This window comes from Pipistrellus kuhlii, unplaced genomic scaffold (genome assembly GCF_014108245.1).
Source record: "Pipistrellus kuhlii isolate mPipKuh1 unplaced genomic scaffold, mPipKuh1.p scaffold_m20_p_1, whole genome shotgun sequence".
NCBI lineage: Eukaryota > Metazoa > Chordata > Mammalia > Chiroptera > Vespertilionidae > Pipistrellus > Pipistrellus kuhlii.
Genome location: NW_023425404.1, coordinates 111465438 through 111490905, shown reverse-complemented (window position 1 = coordinate 111490905; position 25468 = coordinate 111465438). Strand labels below are relative to the sequence as shown.

General features: G+C 44.6%; 1 protein-coding gene across 1 annotated transcript in view; it reads left to right on the top strand.

Annotated features, from left to right (window-relative positions):
• The first annotated feature begins 14906 nt into the window (after positions 1-14906).
• DNAJC1 (DnaJ heat shock protein family (Hsp40) member C1) overlaps positions 14907-25468 on the top strand; it is a 213886-nt gene continuing 203324 nt past the window's right edge. The window contains exon 1 of the mRNA XM_036459795.2: positions 14907-15392. Coding sequence (XP_036315688.1) covers positions 15153-15392 — 240 coding nt within the window. The 5' untranslated portion in view covers positions 14907-15152. The remainder of the gene's footprint in view (positions 15393-25468) is intronic.

The following is a 25468-nucleotide window of genomic DNA, read 5'->3' as shown; positions in this document are numbered from 1 at the left end:
TATTTCAACCTATGTCTCCATCAAAGTGGAACAAAGGCCAGCTGTCAGACAACATACTCAGTTTAATTTGAATGTCACATAAACAGCAACCAATTTTTTAGCATAGGTATGCCCATGCCATATTTGTTGTTTATCTGATATTCAAATTTAATTACATGTCTTGTATTTTTATTTGCTAAATCTGACAACACTACCATCAAAGCTTTAAGTCTGGAAAAAAAAAAATTGTGACCAAGCATTTTTCTATGTGGAAATCAGAATATTCCTGTGTGCTTAAAACTAAGTGTTTCTATGCCAAAAGAATACAGTTGGAGACATCATTATGAGACAAGCCTTCGCCACAAATGACCTCACCTGGAGAAGATATGTGGTAAAAAAGCTAAGGAACGATAACATGAAGTGAAATATCAACACACTTTGCTTCTGAATATAAAATGAAAACAGTGATGTTTCTGTGAAATGCAATCCATCTTGTACTAAATGAAAGAATTGGTTGGCTTCAAAATCTTTTATAGTGGGTGCATAAAATTATCATATTTACATATCTAAGTCTTCCTGGAAGCACCATTGCTCTATATCACATGTGTCAAACACAAGGCCCGTGGGCCAAATCCGTCCCGCCAGGCTTTGCAATGTGGCCCGCACCGCGCTGTCATCACTGCACTCCGCTGCGTTTCCATCACAATGACAGTTTATGACTGTTCAGTAAACCATTCGGCCCGCGATTTAGGCTGGATTTTAGATTTTGGCCCCTTCTCTGATTGAGTTCGACACCCCTGATAGAGTCTATATGTTGAAGACATAGCTTAGTACTTACAGGACAATGCTTGAGAAAAATGGAATTATCTGTGGTATGTCCTATTGTAACTGAGAAGAACATACATAAGTTATACCTCTCAGCTGCATTTATTCAAGATGTTAATTCACATTTTTATGTGACTAAAGAACCTCTAAACATAGTCTTCGTTTTGACATCACATTGGAGCCTGACTGTTTTTAAAGGTCACAAATAGTTTAATATGTACAGACCAAAATGAGTAAGAGGAACGCAGACTGTCACTGGGGAATCAACTCAGATTTATTACACAACCAAATAGTGCAGCCAATGATTTGTATCAATACAACATGTAGGCCAATTAATCATGTCCTCTACCATAATATGTCTTGTATTTAGTAAATAAAAATACAAGACATACCACTCAGTTTTACAACTTGGAACTTGTCATGTAAATAGCAACTTACGCCCTAGCTGGTTTGGCTCAGTGGATAAAGTGTCAGCCTGTGGACGCAAAGGTCCCAGGTTTGATTCGGGTCAAGGGCACATGCCCAGGTTGTGAACTCAGTCCTCCGGAGGGTGCATGCAGGAGGCAGCCGATCAATGATTCTCTCATCATTGATGTTTCTATCCTTCTCTCCCTCTCCTTTCCTCCCTGAAATCAACAAAAATACATATTTTTTAAAAATAGTAACTTACTTTGAGAGCTGGATACTCTCCTATGGCTTGAACTGGGGCAATTCTCCAATTTTGATTGTTTTGTCACATGAATTTGATCTACAACACTGTATGTTACTACCTTCAAAGAGGGAAAGTTTTTTCTTCATAAATTCATTTATGGAAACACTAATATGGGCTAGGCACTATTTGGAGGGATCAAAGTCCTACTCTCATGGAGTTTGCATTCTAGTGAACAAAGCCATACAGTAACAAATAATGAATAAACAAGGAAAATAACAGAGTGGTAAGTTTTAGGCAGAGAATTGAATAGGGAGATGATATGAAAGAGAGCAACCAAGTTTCCTTTTAAGTTAGAGGATTAGAATAAGCCTACAGAGATGGAAGTCCAATGAAGGGAAGAAAGCAGCCATGCACGGATCTGGAAGAGCACTGGAGCAAAGCTGAACGAAGGCCTGAGATAGGGTGAGCTTGGTGTGTTCTGAGGGAAGGCCAGTGTGATGAGAGGGAGGATGGTATGAGATGCGTATGAGATACAGCTGCAATTAGGCAAAGGCCAGATTATGGCAGACTTTAAAGAATTGGGATTAATTCTAAGTGTGATGGGAAGCCATGGGACTGTTCAATCAAAAATTAAGTAAGTAGGAGAACCAAGATGGCAGCATAGGTAAACACTGGGGCTCGCAGCCTAACACAACCACATCAAAATTACATCTAAAACACAGAACAACTATCATTCAGAAATATCTGAAATATTACTGAATGGAAGTCCTACAACCAGAGAAGTAAAGAAGAAAGCACACCGAGACTTGGTAGAAGGGGTGGAGGTGTGGAGCAGGCTGGTTCAACATCCACACATGGCATTTTCTTAATCAGGAGGGATATCTCCATGGCCTCCCATGAAAAGCAAGGGGTTTCGTCCCCACACCAGGCCCTAGACCAGGGTTCCAGAGCTGGAACAATTAAGTCCCCGTGGCTCCGGACTGTAAAAAGCACCAAAGATTGTAGCTGAATGGCATGGAGGCTGCTGGAGTCCAGGTGTTCCTCTTTTATTTTATTTTATTGATTTCTTACAGAGAGGAAGAGAGAGGGATGGAGAGTTAGAAACACCGATGAGAGAGAAACATAGATCAGCTACCTCTAGCACATCCCTTACTGGGGATGTGCCCGCAACCAGGGTACATGCCCTTGACCGGAATCGAACCTGGGACCTTTCAGTCCGCAGACCGACACTCTATCCACTGAGCCAAACCGGTTTCGGCCCAGGTATGCCTCTTAAATGGCCTGTGAGGACAATGAGAGGGGGAGGTAAAGGCAGAGGGTGGGGTGAGAACTAGGTGGAAGGGAGCTATGGGGAGAAAAAGGAGAAACAATTGTAATAATTTGAGCAATAAAGATTTAATTAATTTAAAAAAATGGCCTGTGCATGAACTTATAAGGTCCTGCTTCCTCTGAGCTCCAGTGCCAGGTGGCAGCTTTGGGGGATTCAGAGACACACAGGGAGGAACTGGACTGTTTGGCATCAGGCAGGAACCTAGGGGCAGCTTTCTGCCAGATGGGGGTGCTCACAGGGGTCATTGTTCCTGTGCTGGAACCCTTCCCGGCACAGAGCTGACTCGCATCCATTTCTGAGTTTCCATCAGCCTGGCTCACACTACTCGCTCCACTCAGGTGATTCTGTGGAACCCACCTCATCCATCTTGCAGCCCTACCCAAGCTTTTTGCAGCAGCTTTTCCATATGAAAGGCCTCTGCTGGCTCAGGCTTCAGATTTTGCTGAAATCTCTTAAACAAGTAGCAGCTGGAGTCAGCATGCCTCAAACCTATCAATAAAAGGCCCAAGACACAGCACTAGCACCAGACTGCCTTGCTTCACAGCTGGGCTTCAATTGGGCGCTTCCTAGCCCGATACAAGTCGCAACCATCTGCAGATATCTCTGTTGCTCCTATAGGGAATGGGGATTGCAAGACCCAGTGGAAAAAAGTGAATGAATTATGAAATACAAATTGGTAGTTACAAAGGAGTCACAGGGATACAGAGTTCAGCATAGGAAATATAGTCAATAATATTGTAATAACTATGTATGGTGCCAGCCACTGGAAATATCAGAACACTTTGAAAAGTATAGGTTGTCTAACTACTAGGCTGTACACTTGAAATAAACACAAAATAAAACTGAATATAAAGTGTAATTGAAAAATAAAGATGTTTTAAAAGACAGCATTTGCTAAGTCATTTAAAGGCCAATATAAACAAAGTCTAGATTATTATTTCAAATGTCCAAATTCTATTTTTTTTTCTCATGAGCATAGGTATGAAAGGCTAGGGAAACTGAGGCAGAAAAGCATCTTTTTAAGCATCTACAAATGGTAGTAAAATGAACAAAGCAGCTGGTTAAATGTAACATACAATTTCCTCTTTTATAAACACAATTCTTACTTAAATTTAGGGGTTTAATTTGAAGGTGTTGAAATTCTAACAACAATAACAACAAAAAACTGTTTTAGAATGCTAAAAGTAGCCTTTGCTTGTAAAAATGTTCTTTGCCTCTCGCCGGAACATTATTATTTAAATTTTTTAAATTAAAAGGTTTGAATTATGGAGCCTTGGCACTAAGAATCCTTTTGCGGTAAGCAGAAATAATAGAGATTATAATACTAGAGGCCCAAGGCACGAAGATAGGCCTTCCTTCCCCTGGCTGCCGGCCCCAACTTCCCTCTGGCACCCAGGACCCTGGCTGCTTCACTCTGGCCACCACCGCCTCCCACCGGGGGGCGTGCTTTGAGCAGCGTTGTGGGTCGAAGCATACCCCTACCCCTGGCGTGTGTCCACTGGGGCTGGGGGCAGCACGCAGTCCCTTCCCGCCCATCTGCATGTGCAGCTCCTCCTGAGCAGGTCATGATGTCTTAAGGTGTCCCGGCTAATTTGCTTGGTACCTCTTTATATATATAGGTTGGAATTGGAGAGAGATAAAGCTATTTCATATGTGTTGTAAAGAATTTAAATTTCCCAGATCTTAATATTTGGAACTAAGTTTTCCTTTATCTATCTGTATTTGTTTCTATGTTGGTCATATTGCTAATTCAGTATTACTTTACAATACTGCCTCCTTTTTAAAATGTAATAGCAGGTACTTATGAGGCATGAAATGTCTGTGCATAAACTAATGCATTAGCTCTGTTATTTACAGAGGTAAATAACAATTTGCTTCGTTTCCTTGTGTTCCTATTTGGCATCACAAACAATATGAGGGGTGCATGGCCGAATGCCAAAACCAGCCTGTTGAGACGGAAAGAATAGATGATATAGAGGTCTGTTAACATTATCCTTTGCAGACTAATTGGAGTCTTTGTATATGAGGAAAATACAATGATTGCTGTGCTCAAGCTGAATTGAGAAGTTAGTATAAAATACTATAATATCTTCCTTGGTTAATAAAAGGAGAAAAGCTAATTTTCAAATTTTAAGACGTGATTCAAGTGAGTTATTGAAATATTAGTAATCTTGGAATTGTGGCAGCTATTGGAAAAGAGAAATTTTTTGTTGTTGTTGCTAATCCTCACCTGAGAATTTTTTTCATTGATTTTTTTTTCTTTTTAGAGAGAGAGAGTGGCAGGGGATTTCTTTAAAGGAGGCAGCATTTTTAAGTAATACTGAGTGAGAGAGACAGAGAGAGAAACTTGAGTGAGAGCGACAAATCGATTGATTGCCTCCTGCAAATGCCCCTGCCAGAGCCAGGTATCAAACCTATAACCCAGGATCAGCTTGCAACCCAGGTTTGAGCTCTTGACCAGGAACTGAACATGCAACCTTTCTGTGAGCCAATTCTCTAACCACTGAGCAAAACTGGTCAGGGCGAGAAAAAAAGAAATTGTAATATGGATTCTATTTGACAAAGTAAAGACTGTGTAGAGCAGAAAACATCTGTCTCTAAAAATACATTGTTATTTCAGAGCAAGACAATAACCAATGAGTCTTTAATGACTAAGTAGTTGAATGTGAATATTTGCTCTTCTTTTTGTTCGGTTGGATAACTCACTTTTAATTAATTATTGTATAACTTTATGCCAAATTTAACAGGAAAACCATGAATAATATGTTTTGCAGAGTTGGAACAAAACCTGACTTATAGAGCAAGCCATTCTTTTGCAAAGACAATCATAACTTCCACCATCTTGAACAAGTAAGTGACTGGATAAAGTGGGCAATTACAGCTGAAATTTAATAACATGTGACTTAGATACATGGTATTGTTTGTGACACAAAAATTTCAAATCTCTATGTAGTTCAGTTTATCTATTTTTTTCCTTTGTCACCTGCATATCATATTGTAGTTTAGGAACTGTTGACTAATCCCAGGGAACTAAGATTTACTATTTTTCTATAAGAGGTTTATAGTTTTAGAGCTTACATTTAAGTACATGATCTATTTTTTTTTCAACTGTGGTTTTATGTCTTTCACTAGTTTTGTAAAATTAATGGCCATTATATTTTCAAATATCGTTTTTGCCTCTTATTCCCTTTTTCTAGAACTGTAGTTATAAGTAAGCTATATTTATTCACTGTGTCCCACATGCCTTTTAAGCTCTGTTCTGTTTCTCCATTTTCTTCTTTCTTTGCTCCAATTTGTGTATTTTTCTTGCCCTATCCTCAAATTCACTAATCCTCTGTTCTACTGTGTCCAACCTACTATTATACCATAAATTCCTGATTTCAGATATTATGTTTTTTCAATTTGAGATTTTTCATTTATTCTTTTTTTATGTATTCAACCTGAGGTCTGGCACACAAAATTTGTCCCAGGTACAGTTCCTAAGCCTGGCCTGTGACCAGGGCCATATTCCCTAGCTGCTGGCAGCCAGCCCAGCCCCCATTGCCACCCTCTCCCAGTTCCCTGTTCGCCATTGGGGGACCAGAGTCTGCCGAGCTGGATAGGGACGGGGAGGTGGTTAGTGCACCTCATAGCGACTGGTCAAATGGTCATTCTGGTTGTTCTGCCAATCGCTTTGCATATTACTCTTTTATATATATAGATGTGCTCCAATCCTTCCACTTCCAGGGAAAGGGGTAAAGGAGGGTTGCTGGAAGTGGTAAGGGAGGCAGCAGGGTGAATTTTTTTGGGGGTGGGGAGAGTTTCCTCCTGATGAGGGGCTTCAAAGGACAGCAGCCTACTTCTGCTCCCCTCTGTCTCCAGAGACACACTTTCTGATTGGCATCTGGCAGGACAGAGCAGTTGCAGGTACAGGACTGGGAGCGCCTCTCTGCATGCAGCTCCCTACAGTCTCTTCCGGCCAAGGAAAGCTTTGTTCTAACCATTTCTCCCCGAGCCAGGGCTGCTAGGTGGTCTGGGGCAGGAGGGCAGAATGGAGGTGGGGCACAGGAGGAAGAAGTATGGGGCAGAAGATGGGGGGGGGGGGGTGAGGGAAAGAGGGTGTGAAATCTGTGTGTGTGGGGCGGGGGGGGGGGGCGGGAAGGCTGGTGCGGAGTGTTAGGGTCAGTATAGGAAGGTTTAGAGGTGGGGGGGGAGGGGGGGAGAGGGGAGTGAGAGGGACCGGCAGATGCCAGAACAGAGGAAAGGGTATACAGAATCAGGTTGGGGTCTACGAGGGTGAGTATAAACCAAGTCCCTTCCCCAGACCGAGATCCGATGAGAGAGACAAAGGCCCAGAGAGACATGGGCAATGAGTAAATAGAATCAGAGGGCAAGAAGCAGGGCGAGAGATGCACAAGGTGAGACAGACACGTGACACAGTGATATATGAAGCTGAGAGGCTCATTCGGAGGAGCAGCGGCTCCGTGGGCACCTTCACCCCAGGCGCAGCTCCAGGCCGGAGTCCTCCCTGCACTGAAAGCCCTGGGTAATGAGAGCGAATTACATGTGTGCAAGCAGCCATGGCAGAGGCTGCGGGCAGGCCACCCTTCCCCTGGCCTGCCCCCTGTGATCCTGCCCCCTGCGATCCCGCCCCGGCAAAGGGGCTTTGCTGGCCAGCTGGGGCTGAGCGGGCCCTGGCGGCATGGGCCCCAGCCTTTGGGTCCTTAGGTTTCCATTATCTGGGCCTCCTGAGCATTCCTGTGTCCGTGAAGACTGAGAAGGGGCCCTCCTTGTATCCTGCCACAGGGAGTGCCTGTCCGGAGCTGAGGCCGCGGGATGAGGAAGGGACAGAGTCTGGTGCTTGGCTTTTGGTGATCAGTTTGTTTCTTCCTGGATGCACCACAGGATGCCAATAGAGTGACTTTTCTGAGCTTCATTTGGGCATCCATGCCAGGCATGCCTCTTCTGAGTCGCGGAGTCCAAGGGGAAGGAGAAAGGTGCGAATTCCTCACGTGTGAATGAGGCTTTCCACTTTGAACTGCCGGCCGGAATCAGTGATCTGATTTTGTGGTCTCAGGAGCCTTTGGTGGGGTGGGGTGGGTTGAAGTGGTGAAGGGGTAGGGTTTCATATTTCTAGAGGCCCGGCGCACGGGTGGGGCCAGCCGGATAGCCCTGATGGTGAGCCCTGATGAGTGCCCCAGATCAGGGTGGGGCTCCCCGTTGGGGGGTGGGGCTGGCTGAGGTGATGGTTCGAGTTGTCCTGGTCTCTGTTGGTTCTGCCGTTTGGGTCGCTGGGCTTTTATTACGATATTATAGAGGATTCTTTGTAAAGTCTGCATCTTTGAATCTATTTGTCCACTTTTTCTTTTATTTAGTTATCCGTCACCCTATTTTATAGTAGTCATCTTAAAGTTTTTAACTGGACTCAATATCTGGCTTATCTGTGGGTATTCTATTATCTATTTTTTTCTTGACTATTGATCAATTTTTCCTGTTCATCCACTTCATAATTTTTTATTAGATGCCAGACTTTTATGTAAAAACTTACAGAGAATATAGCTGCTATTATTTTCCTCTAGAGATAAAAATAGAAAGCAGGGTGAGGGTCAGGGACTGAGCTGGGCTGGGATTGGGTTCTAATTTCAGTTCATTTTTTATCTCTCTTTGGTCCTTGGTTATAATTCCTGTGTGTGTGTGTGTGTATGTGTTTGTTTTTTTGTTTTGTTTGTTTGTTTTTTAGAGAGAGCCAGTATGGTTTCTATCTTCTCGCCCTGAAGATTCAATTCTGCCTTTGAGAGGTTTAAACTCAGATCTTTAGCCTCTTAATCACACAATTTCAAAAATATTGCAAATGTCTTGAGGGGATTGACTGCAAGAAGCATGACTCCTTCTAGGCAGAGATTGTTTGTATGTACTGGCAGGGTGTGGGAGGTTTTACTCCCCAACAGTCCCAGTCCTTAGCCTCCTGCACCTCCACAACCCAGCTCATGCCTGGTGGGAAAGCTGGTTGTGTGTTTGGGGCTCCTCTTCATGGCCAATCCATTGCACAGCTCACAGGACAACTAAACATTTCACTGGTTTCTCTTTTTTTGTGTAAAGTCTCTCTGCCCAGACTAAGCTTGAACAGTCCATGCCCAGAACCAGTAAATGTCACCAGAGAAGAAAACAGCTGGTGAACGTCAGCTCTCTTAGTCCAGGCCTCAGCAAAAGAAGATTTATTCAATTGCATTGTCTTTTGAGGGACAATGACTGAATGTATGAAGATGCCAAACTAAAATTCTACACACAAATATCACTGAGGTCTTTGCAGAGACTTGGACCAGAACAAGCAAGAACATCATTTCAGAGTAGACAAGTGTGGCTAGAACTGAGCAAGGAGCTTCACGAGCAATGCCTTATGCCAGTGGGAAGCAATAGCAGTACTATACTGAATAAGAATCCAGTTCTGCTTTAGCCTGGCCTTGAAAAGAGAACTGATTCACTTACTGGTATAAGTGCTTGGGGTTCTTGAAAACATAAATGTACAGCTCAAGAGGGAATTAAAGACTGTCTGCTAAAAGATCAGGCAAGAATCCCACATTTTTGTCAATCTGGCACCAGTTTCAAATTTATATTACATTTAATCTAATGATATTAGGAGAAAAGATGATTGTTGGGATATTATGTAAAAACTAGTGTGCACTGGGAGGAAGGTGTCCCTCAACCCAGCCTGAACCCTCTCCAATCTGGGACCACTCGGGGGATGTCCAACTGCCGGTTTGGAATTGGGCCTAAACTGGCAGTCAAACATCCCTCTCACAATCTGGGACTTCTGACTCCTACTCACCTGCCTGACTGCCTGATTACCCCTAACCACTCTGCATGCCAGCCTGATCGCCCCTTAACCCTCCTCTGCTGGCCTGATTGACTCCTAACTGCTCCCCTGCCAGCCTGATTGATACCTAACTGCTCCCTTGCTTGCCTGATCGCCCCCAACTGCTCTCCCCTGCCAGCCCAATTGCCTCCAACTGCCCTCCCCTGCTGGCCCAATCGCCCCCAACTGTCCATTGCCTGGAGGCCTGATCACCCCCAAATCCCACCCCCCGCAGGTCTGATTGCCCCCACTGCCTTCCCCTGCAGGTCCAATCACCTCCAACTGCCCAACCCTGCCAGCCTGGTTGCTCCCAAATGCCCTCCCCTGATGGCCATCTTGTGGCAGCCATCTTGAAATGATGTGGGGCCAGCCATCTTGTGACAAGGGGGTGACCATTTTGTAATGATGTGGGGGCAGCCATATTGTGGCAGCCATATTGTGATGACATGGGGGTGGTCATCTTGTGATGATGTGAGGACATGAGGGCCACCTAGGCTTTTATTAGTATAGCTAATGCTTATTATGTTCATCTTATTTTAATGTTTCATTCATAAAGAGTAAGCTAATTTAGAGACTTGATAAAGATGCCTTTCACCTTAAGAAAACTGATATGTCAGAAAGCAAGATAAGAAAAATTGGAGTGGGAGATATACACATTTAACTAATTAAAGGCTAGTGTGTGCTAAGCATTGTGTTTGGCACTGGGTGTACATGAAAAAGGTGCTAACCCATTGCTTTGGATTGAATGTTTGCTTCTCTCCCCCAAATTACTATGTTGAAGTCTTAACCCCCCCCAATGTGATGGTATTTGGAGGTGGAGCCTTTGTTGTTCCACTTATTTATTCATTCATTGGTTGGTTTTTGTATGTGCCCTGACTGGGAATTGAACCTGAAATCTTGGTGCATGGGGATGATGCTCTAACCCACACATGTCAAACACAAGGCCCCCGGGCCAAATCCGGCCCGCCAGGCCTTGCAATGTGGCCCGCGACGCGCTGTCATCACTGCACTCTGCTGCGTTCCATCACAATGACGCACGGTGACATAGGAGGCTTGTGATCTCGCCGGCCGCCTCGCCAGCCGGCCGCTGTACTTGCTATCTATTATGCATGTGCATAGATAACAAGTCACGCGAGATTCAGGAGGCGCGACCTATAGTCCAGCATCCGATGTGGTTGTGCGGGTGGCAGAGCAGAGGAGAGAGTGAGTGTGCGGGCATAAAAAATACACAGCAGAAGCTGCCAGTTCCTGGCATAAAGTGCAGGCATAAAAATCGCAACAGAATCTGCTATCTGTACCCAGCCAGGCATTTATTGACTGACTTTTTTTTTCTCCACTCCATCTGCCAAATCAAGCTATCCCTGTGCAGTTTTCAACTTTTTCCTTCTAACGCAGATTTCCAATAAACTACATCTTTTACTGCCAATATTGATCCCAAAATGTCCAGGAAAAGAAAAGTTGACGGTGAAGGCAGACAATTCAATGACAAATGGGAAAATGAATACAAGTTTGTGCTTAGAGAGGGCAAACCAGTGTGTATATTGTGTTATGAGACAATGTCAGTGATGAAAGAGTACAATATACGTCGTCATTTTGACACCAAACATAATGTTAAGTATGGCAAATATACTTTGGAAGAAAAGCATAAAATTGTTAAAGAACTAAAAGGCAAACTACAATCACAGCAGCAAATGTTTACAAAGGCTACAGCGAAAAATGATGCTGCAGTGAAAACAAGCTTTATAGTGGCTGAAGAAATTGCCCGTACTTCAAGGTGTTTTTCAGAGGGTGCCTTTTTGAAGCAATTCATGCTAAAAGTGTGTGAGCAAGTATGCCCAGACCAGATACAGAGTTTTCAAAATGTCAGTTTGTCAAGAAACACCATTGCAGATAGAGTTCAAGAACTCTCAGGAAATCTATCATCACAGCTGGCCGAACAGGCATGCAGTTATCTCGCTTTTTCACTTGCTATCGATGAAAGCACAGACAACACTGATACAGCGCAGCTGTCCATCTTTATACGTGCTACGAAGACCGACCTCTCTGTCACTGAGGAACTTTTGGATGTAGCTGCCATGCATGGGACGACGACTGGTAGAGATATATTTGAGGCTGTGGAGAAATCTATAAATAATTTTAAATTACCCTGGGAAAAGTTGGTGGGGCTAACTACCGATGGCGCACCTTCAATGTGCGGAGAAAAGAAAGGCTTGGTTGGACTAATGAAGGAAAGAATGCAAAAAAATCATTGCCACACACCCTTGATTACTTATCATTGCATTATCTACCAAGAGGCTATGTGTGGAAAAGTTCTGGACATGAATGACATAATGACCCACAGTCATTAAAACTATTAACTTTATACGGGCACGTGGCCTGAATCATCGCCAGTTCCAGCAGTTTTTACAGGAGGTGGGTGCAGAGCATGGAGACGTGCCATACCACACAGAAGTAAGATGGCTGAGCAAGAGCGCAGTCCTCAAAAGATTTTTTGAGCTCAGAGAACAAATTGCTCTTTTCATGGAAAGTAAAGGAAAGCCCTTGCCTGAACTGTCGGATCCTGCCTGGCTATGTGATTTTGCTATGATGTGTGACATATGCGAGCATCTCGCCCAACTGAATCTGAAGCTGCAGGGACGCAAACAAGTCATCACGAAGATGTCTGACATGATTACAGCATTCCAGCGTAAACTTCAACTATGGAAGTCCCAACTGGAACAGGACAATCTTGCCCACTTTCCCGTTTGTTTGAGTATCTCAACCACTATTTCTGGTACTTTTCCTTGCAGTCGGCTGGCTACCAAAGTTAGCCATTTACTAAGTGAATTTGAGCGGCGCTTCTCTGACTTTAGAACACAGCACTCAGGCTTTGACATCTTTGCCAATCCTTTTACAGTTGATGTCAACAATGTGCCTCATCACCTTCAGATGGAGATAATTGAGCTTCAGTCTGACAGTGGCCTGAAATCAAGGTTTCAGGATGTTGAAAATGAGGACTTCTACCCTCTACTGTAGGGGTGTCGAACTCAATCAGAGAAGGGGCCAAAATCTAAAATCCAGCCTAAATCGCGGGCCGAATGGTTTACTGAACAGTCATAAACTGTCATTGTGATGAAAACGCAGCGGAGTGCAGTGATGACAGCACGGTGCGGGCCACATTGCAAGGCCTGGCGGGACGGATTTGGCCCGCGGGCCTTGTGTTTGACACATGTGCTCTACTGCCCCCTGACTCAATGCCAGAGCTCCGACTTCATGCTGCCCGTATTCTATCCATGTTCGGGAGCACCTATCTTTGTGAACAGATGTTTTCAATAATGAATCTGAACAAAAACAAGCACAGATCACGCATTACCGATGACAACCTCCATGCTGTTTTGCGGGTTGCTACAGCCCAAGAAATAAAACCGAACATTGACTCATTGATCCGGGGAAAACGGTGTCAGACATCTAGCCAGAAAACAAAACAATGAGCATTTTAGGTACATTCCAATATTACTGTTTTGCTTGATAGCATGTGAGTTGGTTAACAGCACTGTTAAGGAAAAGATTGTTCCACTCATTTTAAATTCACATTTCTGGTTAACATTGTCCGTTTATGACTGTTCAGTAAACCATTCGGCCCGCGATTTAGGCTGGATTTTAGATTTTGGCCCCTTCTCTGATTGAGTTCGACACCCCTGCTCTAACCAACTGAGCTGTCATGCCAGGGCTGGAGGTGGGGCCTTTGAAAGATAATCAGGTTTAGATGAGGTCAGGCCAGTGGAGCCCACACTGTGGGATTAGTACCCTGATGAGAGAAAACACAAGATCTCTCTCCCTCTCACCCATACTCTCACATGTGAGGGTACAGCCAGAAGGCCCTCTGCAACCTGGAAGGTGACTCTCACCAGAGCTTGACCATGCTGGCACCCTGATCTTGGACTTCCCAGCCTCCATACTGGGAGAAGTAAATATCTGTCATTTAAGCCACCCAGCTTACAGTCCCTTTGAAAAGTAAGCCTCATGATGAACTTAAAATGTGATTAAATCAATAATATATATATTTTTAAGCACCATTTATGACTACTTAAAAATATATTTTAAAACTCTGCAATAACAGGACTCCTTCAGTAACATTTACTTCCTAGGTTTGCTAACCTTTATCAAAATAATATATCCTTACTATTAGAGCAAAAGTCGTTTTACCATCTCCCTACTGAGTTTAATTTAACTATCCAGATCCAAGTGGGAAAAACATACTATCAAATTTTTAAAACCGGGCAAATATCATGAGTTCTACAAGCATATTTTTTCCCCTTCTACTTCTTCAACAAGAGTAGGGTGTCAAGGAGGAGAAATGCGAGAAGCTAAGAAGAAAACAATGTTCACCCAAGAGAAGCAATAGTGGTGGAGGAAAGAAATTTAAAAGGGACTGAACAGAAGACTAGGAAGTAAGACATGAGTGGGAAAGGAAAAAGGTTTTCAGTTTTTATTTCTTTTAAAAAACATTTTTATTTATTTCAAAGAGGGAGATAGAAACATTAATGATGAGAATCACTGATTGGCTGCCTCCAGCATGCCCCTTACTGGGTGTGGAGCCCACAACCTGGGCATGCACCCTTGACTGGAATGGAACCCGAGACCCTTCAGTCCACAGACCTGACGCTATATCCACTGAGCCAAACCGGTTAGGGCTTAGCTTCTATTTCTTTAACAACAGGCCTCAATAGAGAAAGGAAGTGGGCTAAGGTGGATAAACCCACACTACCTCTCTAAGATCATGATTGAGTTGCCAATATTAATTCTGCCAGGCTACCTATTTGATGGCATTATACTTATAAATCTTAATTCATAATTAGAAGTATACTTTTTTGCATTGGTTCAAATATCATTTCTCTCACAAAACATACTTCAAACTACTTCCTAGATTTTCTCCTTTAAGCCCATGGGTCCAATTTCTCCTTTAGCTTTGCTGATGGAATGAAATGTATGGAAAGAGCCATAATTAATAAATCAGTTTTCCTATATGCTTTTAGTTTCCTGTATCCGGGGAAGGGTAAGAAGGTAGCTGTTTCAGGGGGAGATTTATACTTGCGATGTTCCAAGTCCATGTGCGATGCGTCTCAATGTGTGAAAACACAAGCCACCTCTTCAGGGAGCATCAGCTGCAGAGAAGCCTCTTTTGGAGGCCCAGATCTGGGGCAACCGGCTTCCCCACTTCCGGCCACGCCCCCTCCCCGACGGTTGCTAGGAGACGTGATGTCACAGGAAGCGAGGCCTGGAATAGGTTAAAACGAGGGGAAGCCCCGCCCCTTCGGCAACCTTAGCTCCCGGGCTGGTGCTCCAGCTGTTCTAGGCCCGGGCTTGAGGGTCCGGCCCGCGGTAGCCCCCCGCGCCCCGGCCGCCGCCGCCGCAGGCTCCCGCCCCCCTGCCCGCCGCGGGGCCGCCGCCGGGCGGGACACTCAGGGCGGCTGCCCGAGCTCCGGACCGCGGCCGCCGTCTACCACACACCCCGCGCCGCCCGCCACGTCCCCAGTCCCGGCCGGCGGCGCGGCATGCCGGGTGACCTTTCCGGGCCCGGGGCGATGGCGGCTCCCGGCCCCAGGCCGGCCCGGCCTCCGGGGCGCCCCGAGCCCCGGCCCGGGCGCGTCTCGCCGCCGCTGACGCTGCTGCTGCTGCTGCTGCTGCTGGCGGCCGCGGGGCCGGCGCGCGGCTGGGAGAGCGGGGACCTGGAGTTGTTTGACCTGGTGGAGGAGGTGCAGCTCAACTTCTACGAGTTCCTCGGGGTGCAGCAGGTAAGCGGGGCCCCTGCCCGCCCGCCCGCCCGGCGGCGGCGGCGGCTCCGGGCAGAGGCGCGTGCGGTCCCGGCGGAGCGGAGGGGGTGGGGCGGCTCCTCCGCGGAGCGGGCGCTGCGGCCGGGCTCGGCCACCTGGTTCCCGGGTCCTCGCCGCCCCTCTCCCCTCCTCAGGCTGCGGTCTCAGTTTGAGGCTCAGGGCGCCCCAGCCGGGCGGCAATCCCCTCCCTTTCCTCCGCCGTCTGGGGGAGACCCTGCCACCCCTCCTTGTACGGGAAGAAGGAAGAGGGCTGTGCGGGGAAGAGCAGTCACGTGTCACTGAAATTTCACCTGCCCAGGTACACATTCCTCCGCTCATTTTAGCTGCCTGCCCTCCTCCGCCTTCCCGGGCGGTCGGAATGCCTTTTGGTCGGTCGGCGCCTGTGTTGCAGAAATTTTCCTTGCACTGAACTTGGGAATCTGTTGAGCCTGTCGGATGGGGTTGGTATCCCAGTTTAGAAGGCTGGAGGAAGCTGACGCTACCCTGGTCCTAGAACCCATGCAAAGAAATACTAAGTTTTGAAGGGGCAGTAGAGGCACTTGAGCTGCTCAAGGAAGAGAGAGGCCCAACCAGTACTCAGGATGATGTCTTTTGGTTTCCTTTTTTTTTTTTTTTTTTTTAAATCTTGGAACTTTACCTGTCAAGGCCGTTTGGTGCCCTGTACTTCTTTCTACCTGTGAGTGGTCAGTGAATGAAGGTATATCTGATGGCATATGGGGTGGAGAAAGACAGGATTGCACACGATCTGACTGAACCCGGCATGCAGTGCTTTGAATAATTATGGGGTGAAAAAAACATTTTAAGTTTTTACCAACAATTGTCATTCAAGTTACACTTCACATGACTAGATATGCCCTATATATGTGAACTATGGAGCTTAACACTAAATGGAAAATTACTTTTCACTTAAATATAACTGTTGCACTATGATTTTAACGAATTTTATTTTTTTTTGGTAAAAGTTTCTAAAGTATAAGCATTCACACTCCAAATTCATAGGTGCAAACAGTTATGTACTGTCTGTATTTATTATCTTCCCGCTCATAGACAAATATAACTCATTACAATGAGTAAATGATGCAAAAGTTAGTAAAAATAACCAAAGGCTTTTAAGAATGCCTTTAATATTAATAATATTTGTTAGAATTTATCATGATTGATTAAATTCTGTAGTTACAAAGAGTCTTATACATATACATAACCTTTCCAAAGATCTTGGAAATGCTTTCCAATTATTCCTGGAAAATTACGCCCCTTTAAGAGAATGCAAAAATTTAGTTGCTGTGGCTTAAATTTTGGATTATGCAATTTAGCTTGCATGTGAATGCTCATAGAATTTTTGTTTATAATTTCACGCAATTTAATTTGCAGAGTTAGGCAGTGTGGAACAACCAGAGCAAAGATGGAAAATAAAGTAGCATAGATAATCAAGAGCATTCTATGTTTAAGTAGAATTTGAAAAGGATCCAGAAAATTGTTTTAATTTGTGTTTCTTTACCCAGCCATGGAAGAATAAATCTTATTCTACCTAAGCAGAGAAACTGATGGGAACTAGTTCTCTACGTTACACTAAATCTTAACTTTCTTGGAAGACTTTCAGAGGACCAAAAATTTGTTAAAGACAAATGCAGCCTGTCGTTTGTGTCTTTTTTTTTTTTTTTTTTTTTTTATAAGTTTTTATTGTTCATATTATTACAAATGTTCCTTTCCCCCCCCCCCCACCATTGCTCTCCTCCACCAGGTTCCCACCCCACCCTCTGCCCTTTCCCCTCTCCCCATTGTCCTCATCCATATGTGCACAGTTTATGTTCAGTCTCTTCTCACGCCCCCCTCTCCCCTTTTCCCCAAGAATTGTCAGTTCACTCCCCTTCCATACCTCTGATTCTATTATATTCAATAGTTAATATTGTTCATCAGATTTTTTTAATTTCCTTGGTTTTTAGATTCACTTGTTGATAGTTACGTATTTGTTGTTCATAATTTTTATCTTTGTTTACTTTCTCTTCTGAAAGAACCCCCTTCAGCAATTCATATAAATCTGGTTTGGCGGTGATGAACTCCTTTAGCTTTTTTTTATTAGTGAAGCTCTTTATCTGGCCTTCGATTCTGAGTGATAGCTTTGCTGGGTAGATTATTTTTGGCTGTAGGTTCTTGCTATTCATCACCTTGAATATTTCTTGCCATTCCCTTCTGGCCTGCATGGTTTCTGTTGAGAAGTCAGCTGACAATCGTATAGGTGCTCCTTTATAGATTACTACCTTCTTTGCTCTTGCTTCTTTTAATATTCTCTCTTTGTCTTTTGCTCTTGGAATTTTAATAATGATGTGTCTCGGTGTGGTCCTCTTTGGATTCCTTTTGTTTGGAGTTCTATGCGCTTCCTGGACTTGTAAGTCTAATTCTTTCCCCAGGTGGGGGAAGTTTTCTGTCACTATTTCTTTCAGTATGTTTTCGATATCTTGCTCTCTCTCATCTTCTGGGACCCCAATAATTCTGATGTTGGTTCGCTTGAAGTTGTCCCAGAGGTTTCTTACATTATCTTCAATTTTCTGGATTCTCTTGCCTTCTAGCTTCTGTGGAGGAGTGTCTTCTGGCTCTTTATGTTCCAAATCTTTGACTTGATTCTTGTGATCTTCCCTTCTGTTTTTAGGACTCTGTAAAATATTTTTTATTTCAGACAATGTATTCTTTATGTCTTGTTGATCCCTTATTAATTCTAGTTGATCTCTTTTCATATCCTCATAGGCCTTATCCATCTTTTCTAGGAAATTCTTGAAAAACCTTATAAGCGTAGATTTGAACTCTATATCCAGACGCTTTTTGTCCTCCATTTCTTTCGTTTGTGATCTATTTTGTTGTCGCATTTCCCAGTTACAGATGGGACGGGGTTTCAGGGTGGAGCCTGCAGCTTTGGCTTCCGTCAGCCCCGCCCTATGCGGGTCCGTCAGAGCTCGCTGCCGGCGCCTCTGAGAGAAAGGTGCCCTCGATTTTCGCCTGCTGTCAAACAGTCTATGCTCTCCCACAATGAGCCCGGTATTGGGGTTCAGTTCAGTTGGAAGTGGAGTTGGAGGTGGCGTTCAGAGCAGTCTGGAGCCCCAGTCTCCTTCCCGTCAGGGCAATCCCGCGGCACAGCCGAATGTCCCTTCTCTGCGCGCAGTGTGCGCGCCTCCGGGACCTCCTTTCGCCTCTCCCCGGGGTTCCGCCTTACAGCCCGGCTCCCTATGGCTGAGCCTGAGTCCCCGGGGTCTGGCTTAAAACTGGGGATCAGAGCAGTTGGGGGCCCAGCACAGTCGGAGTTTTATCTCCTTTCCGCTAGGGAACGCCCGCCAGGCACTCGGCCTCCCTCCTCTCCGGCTCTGTCCTCTCTGCGCGCCGCGTCTCCGCGTCTCCGTACCTTGGCTTTTCCAGCTCCTCCGCACCTCCTTCTGGTTTTCTCCTTGCTTCTCACTGTAGAATTTCCAGTCAGTCAACCTTCCTGTAGTTCTGGGCAATGTCCGTTTTATATTTTAGTTGTATTTTATTGAAATTGTTGTGTGCGGCTGCGGCTAGGTGTTCACCTGGGCGCAGCCATCTTGGATCTCCCGTTTGTGTCTTAAAGTATAATTTTCAGGCCATAGCCAACCAATCTTTTGGTGACTAGCCAGACATGAGGGACCAAGACAAAGTAGGTTGGTGACCTGGCTCTATACACTCATCAGCTTTGTTGTCCATTCAACAGAGATTTATTTGACACCTACTACATACATTTTAAGCAATGGGAGTTGGTTGGTGTATAATATGAAACCTGAGCCTTATAAAACTCACAATTTAGTAAGGGGAAACACATTCTATATAATCCTATATAATAAAAGGCTAATATGCAAATCGACCAAACCATGGAACGACTACCACCAGGGGCAGATGCTCAATGTAGGAGCTGTCCCTGATGGTCAGCGCGCACCCCTGGTGGTCATTGTTCTTCCCTCTGCTCAGCCAGAAGCCAGGCTCACAGCAGACATGCATAGCAGCCGTGGCGGAGCTTCTCCCACCTCCACAGCAGTGCTAAGGATGTCCGACTGACATCCCTGGTGGCGGGCCTGAGCTGCCAGTCCCAAGGGCTACCGGACTGTGAAAGGGTGCAGGCCAGGCTGTGGGGACCCTCCCCCCCTCGAGTGCATGAGTTTCGTGCATTGGGCCTCTAGTAGTAATATAATCAAATAAGTAATTATACATGTCAGATGGTCAGAGAAGGCCTTTAAAGGAAATAAGGAAGTGAGCCAGGTGGTTTAGTGGAAGAGCATTTGAAGAAGGCAGACGGTTGAGTGCCAAGACCTTGATGCAAGAGCTTGGCTAGAGTTTGAGGAACAGCAAGGCAGCCAGTGTGTCTGGAGCAGGGTGAAGGAGAACAGTAATAGGAGATGTGATCAGAGTGATGGAGTTAGGGGAAGATCTTGTAGAGCTTTGTAAGACATTATAAGGACTTTGGCTATCCTATAGAATAAAAGGCTAATATGCAAATCGACCAAACAGGAACTGCTGGTTGCTAGGTGGTTAGTGTGTTACTACAGGGAAAGTGTCACTCAGCCAGAAGCCCTGAGCAGGGCTCACAGCTGGTGAGCACAGCTGCAGCAGCACTAAGGATGTACCCTGTTTCCCCGAAAATAAGACAGTGTCTTATATTAATTTTTTTCTCCCAAAGTTGTGCTAGGTCTTATTTTCAGGAGATGTCTTATCTTTCCATGCGCTAGGTCTTATTTTCGGAGAAGATCTTATTTTCGGAGAATGTCTTATTTTCAGGGAAACACGGTACAACTGCCTGCTTAGGCCTGCTCCCCACTGTGCTGAGGGACCCCCCCTGAGCGCATGAATTTTGTGCACAGGGCCTCTAGTTAATTACAAGTAAGTTGGGATCTCATGGGGTGGGGGGGATAAAACGGAAGGAGGTACATGGTTTGACTTAAATTTAAAATAACACTTTGTGTTGAGGATCGTCTGTATGTACGTCATTGGCTATTTAGAAGGATAATTATGGTGTAGAATATAGATTGTACCTGGGTGGTGTAAAGTAGTCAGATTTTGAAATTAATTGGAAAATACATCTGGCAGGATTTTATTGATTGAATGTGGGATGTGAGAGAAACAAGAATTGAGGATAACTTTAAAGCTTTTGATGTCAGTAATTGAATACCATAAGTATTTGTGTAATTGCAGTTGCCACTTACTCAGATGGAAAAGCCTGGGATTGAAACATATTTGGTTGGGGGGAAATCAGGAATTTGGTTTGGGGTTATAGGAAGCAGTTACAGGGTTAAGCCTAGGATTGACCTGCTGGCAAAGTCACAAACAAGTCGCAGCTTGGGGGACACAGTCCTCTAAGCATAATTAAGCTTGATCTTATAACTGCTCCCTAGATTTTTCCGGGGTAGCTAGTGGGGGCGGGGGGGGAGGGGGCGCAGCAAGTGCTGCCAAAAGAAGTGAAACTTACAACAACATTGTAAATTACCTTATTTGTCCTTGACTATAAAATTAACCATCAGCTTGCAGTTTGGATCTATTCTGTGGCCTTAGCCAGGCACAGAAGATCCACCTAGAACCATCTTTTTGTCATTTCTCCATCCTTCGTCACCCCTGCTCAGGCTTGCTGAACCCTTGGCTATACTGTCGCCCCACATGGGGTCATGCTAAATTTGAGGCATCTATTCAACATTCAGATGGCTATTTAAGTCTGCAGTTATAAGGAGAAAGATTTGGACTGTAGATATAAATTTGGGATCCCTGGCATTAGACGGTAATTTGAAGTCAAACAACTGGGCAAGTTCACCAGGGGAGTGAGTGTAAAGAGAGGAAAGTGGTCTGGGAGCTAAGTATTGGGGATTCCAAGCTGTTACAGTCGGGATGGAGAGGAACCAGCATAGGAGATGGAAGAGGAGCAGCCAGTGAAGTAGGAGGCAAATCAAGAAAATACTGTCTCTTTCAAGTCAAATAAAGAGGAGACCAGCTGGGTTAAATACTGATGATTATTCAAATAAAATGAATTCTGAGAATTGGCTCTTCAGTCTAATAGTTTGGAGGTCATTGACTACCTCAGCAAAAACTGTTTCAGCAGAGTGATAAGATTAGTGTCTGGGTTCAGGAGAGAAGCAAGGGGAAGAATTGGAGACAATTAATATAAACATTTTAAGATGATTATACCTCAAACTAGAAGCCAGGGATAGTGACTGAATGTGGCGTTCATTATATCCCCTTTCTTCCAAGTTTAGGATAGTTAGCTTAGTTACTCCATAAACTATAATTAGAACAATCAATTACTTTAAGAGCTTGGACCCGACCACTTTCTGATTCACAACCTTGGGTAAGTTAGTGGCCTCATTTTTAGAACATGTGGTACCTTCTTTAGGTAATGCCTAAATAGCCTATATAGCCTTCATACAGTGAAGGAATCTCTTGTGAAATCTCTAAGAAAGATTTCAAATTCATAGGAAATTCCAACTTGAGTATTGCATTTTTTTTTAAATTCTTATCCGTATTCATTGATTTTTATTTATTATTTTATTTTATTTTATTTTTTTCATTGATTTTTAGAGAGAGTTGAATAAAGGGAAGGACAGAGAGAAATAACGATGTGCGAGAGAAACACATAGATTGGTTGCCTCCTGCACACTCTGACCAGGGTCTGGGCCGGGGAGGAGCCTGCAACCTAAATGCGTGCCCTTGACCAGATTTGAACCTGGGACCTTTCAGTCAACAGGCTGATGCCGCTCTATCCACTATTCTCATCATGAGAGAAGTTTGGGAAACACTGCACTAAGCCAAACCTGCTAGGGTGGATATTCCATCTTTTCAGAGGAGATAGGGTGACAGATTAGGGGAGTGCAGGAAAAAGGATGTGTTACTGAAATATCTTCCATTTGTAACTTACATTCTGGGTCCCCACATAGTAGTTCTATTTCCTCTAACAGCTGTTCCGTGGACACCTGTCTTTCTTTCTTTCTTTTCTTTTCTTTTCTTCCTTTCCTTTCCTTCCTTCCTTCCTTCCTTCCTTCCTTCCTTCCTTCCTTCCTTCCTTCCTTCCTTCCTTCCTTCCTTCCTTCTCTCTCTCTCTCTCTCTCTCTCTCTCTCTCTCTCTCTTTCTCTCTTTCTTTCTTTCTTAATAAATCTTTATTGTTCAGATTATTACAGGTGTTCCTCACCCCCCCCCCCACCTGATTCCCAACCCCACCCCACACCCTTACCCCCGCCACTGTCTTCATCCATAGGTGTAAGATTTTTGTCCAGTCTCTTCCCGCACCCCTCAGACCCCCTTCCCTCTGTGAATTGTTAGTCCAGTCCCTTTCTATGTTCCTGATTCTATTATATTCACCAGTCCATTTTATTCTTCAGATTTTTTCTATTTTTAGATTCACTTGTTGGTAGGTATGTATTTGATGCCTTTTTGTTATTCATAATTTTTTACCTTTACCTTTTTCTTCTTCTTCCTCTTCTTAAAGCACATGTGTCAAACACAAGGCCCGCGGGCCAAATCCGTCCCGCCAGGCCTTGCAATGTGGCCCGCACCGCGCTGTCATCACTGCACTCCGCTGCGTTTCCATCACAATGACAGTTTATGACTGTTCAGTAAACCATTCGGCCCGCGATTTAGGCTGGATTTTAGATTTTGGCCCCTTCTCTAATTGAGTTTGACACCCCTATCTTAAAGAATGCCCTTCAACATTTCATGTAATCCTGGTTTGGTGTTGATGAACTCCTTTAACTTTTTCTTCTCTGTGAAGCTCTTTATCTGACCTTCAATTCTGAATGATAGCTTTGCTGGGTAGAGTAATCTTGGTTGTAGGTTCTTGTTGTTCATCATTTTGAATATTTCTTGCCACTCCCTTCTGGCCTGCATAGTTTCTGTTGAGAAATAAGCTGACAGTTGTATGGGTACTCCCTTGTAGGTAACTAGCTCTTTTTCTCTTGCTGCTTGTAAGATTTTCTCTTTGTCTTTTGCTCTTGGCATTTTAATTATGCTGTGTCTTGGAGTGGTCCTCTTTGGATTCCTCTTGTTTGGGATCCTGTGCGCTTCCTGAACTTGTAGGTCTATTTCTTTCACCAGGTGGGGAAAGTTTTCTGTCATTATTTCTTCCATTAAGCCTTCAATATCCTGCTCACTCTCCTCTGGCACCCCAAAAATCCGGATGTTGGTACCCTTTAAGCCGTCCTGGAGGCTCCTTACACTATTCTCACACTTTTGGATTCTTCTTCCTTTTTGCCTCTCTGGTTGGGTGATTTTTGCTTTCTTATATTCCAGATCTTTGGTTTGATTCTTGGAGTATGTTGATCTATAGTTGAGTTTCTGTATATTTATTTCAGACTTTGTATGCTTAATTTCTGGCTGGTCCTTTCCATTTTTTTGGTATTCTCATTAAGGTCCTTGAAGGTCTCACTAAGCTTCTTGGAGGTCTCATCAAGTTTCTCAAAGGTTTTTAGAAGATTCTTGAGTAATCTTATAAATGTGATTCTGAACTGTGTGTCATCCAGTACTTTACTCTCCTCTCTCTCTCCCATTCGTGTCATACTTCTCATTTTGGCTGCCTCCCTGTGTTGATTAAGTGGCTTTATGTGGTCGGTGACCTTTAGGGGTCAGTAGCTCAGCTTCCCCAATCACCTGAGGTGGTTGCTTTTGGTATATATTCCTTTGTGGGCTTAGTGCAAAGTCTTGGTGTAATTAAGCCTTGATTGCTGTTGGTACACTGGGAGGAATTGATCTCCAGGCCAATTGTCTGTGAGGACCTGCTGTGTCCATAAAGGAAGAACTGCTGCTCTGGAGACAAGCCTTGTTTCAGTGGGGCTTTGGTGCTCACTGAGACCATCTCCCGAATGTGTCACTTATGGGTGTGAGGGATTGAAACTGAGCACTAGTACTCTGGTTTCTGGGTCTCAATGAGGTGCAGTTCAGCTACTGTTTGAGGCCAGTACAGTCGTGGGAGCTACAGCGTGAACCACAATCCTGTCCTCCTTGGATCTGTTTGCCCCAGGTTGCAATTTTGCTAAACTGCAACTGAGAGGGCCATTCATATGCAAAAGCCGCTGCTTGGAACTTGTGTGTGTTTGTAGGTTTTACGGGGCGGAATCTCAGGATGGACTCTCAGGGCGTCACTAGGCTGGGGCGTGGCCAACAGTGATAGCTACCCTTCCACCCCCATCGCCCGCCACCTCTCCGATGGCGTCTCATTTCCCTGCATCTCCCCTTCTCCCTGCATCTTGCACCTCAGCACAGCAAACAATCTCAGCTCTTCAAGCAAGCCAGCCTCACTTTCTGACCCTTTGGAAGACAGTCTACCTCTCCCCAGAAACTGGATTTCAGAGCAATCGGGAGCTTGTCTCTCTTCGGGTTGAAGAAAGCACCGCCCTCCGCCAGCCGGTACCATGTCCACGCCCCCCACCTCAGTTTTTCAGCGCTTGTGCCCTGGATCCTCCTCTTTCTCTTTCAGTCTAGTTGCAGGGCTTCCTCTCAACCCCCTTTCCCTTGGTATTTGGGAGAGAGACGTTTGTTTTATAGTTTTTTTAAAAAATTGTTGTGCACGGCAGCCATTTAGGAGTGTTTGCCTGCGCTGTCTCTTCGTTCTTAACATCTGTATTTCTTGTAGGTCCATGGCAATTCTGTGTTTTTTCATTGTCTATTTGGGCCATGACTTTTTTTATACTATGTGCAGTATTCTAGCCAACAATACATCGCATTGATTTTTTAAAAAAAATTTTAGAGCCGAAACCAGTTTGGCTCAGTGGTCTGCGGACTGAAAGGTCCCGGGTTCGATTCCAGTCAAGGGCATGTACATTGGTTGCGGGCACATCCCTGGTAGGGGGTGTGCAGGAGGCAGCTGGTCGATGTTTCTCTCTCATTGACATTTCTAGCTCTATCTCTCTCCCTTCCTCTCTGTAAAAAAAATCAATAAAATATATTAAAAAAAATTTTTTTACTTGAAATTGTGACAAGTTATTTGAAATGTTTCAGTGTTTACTTTCTGATGAAATCAGAGTAATCTTTGTGGTGCCAGTCAGCAATTACTGATTCCTACTAATAG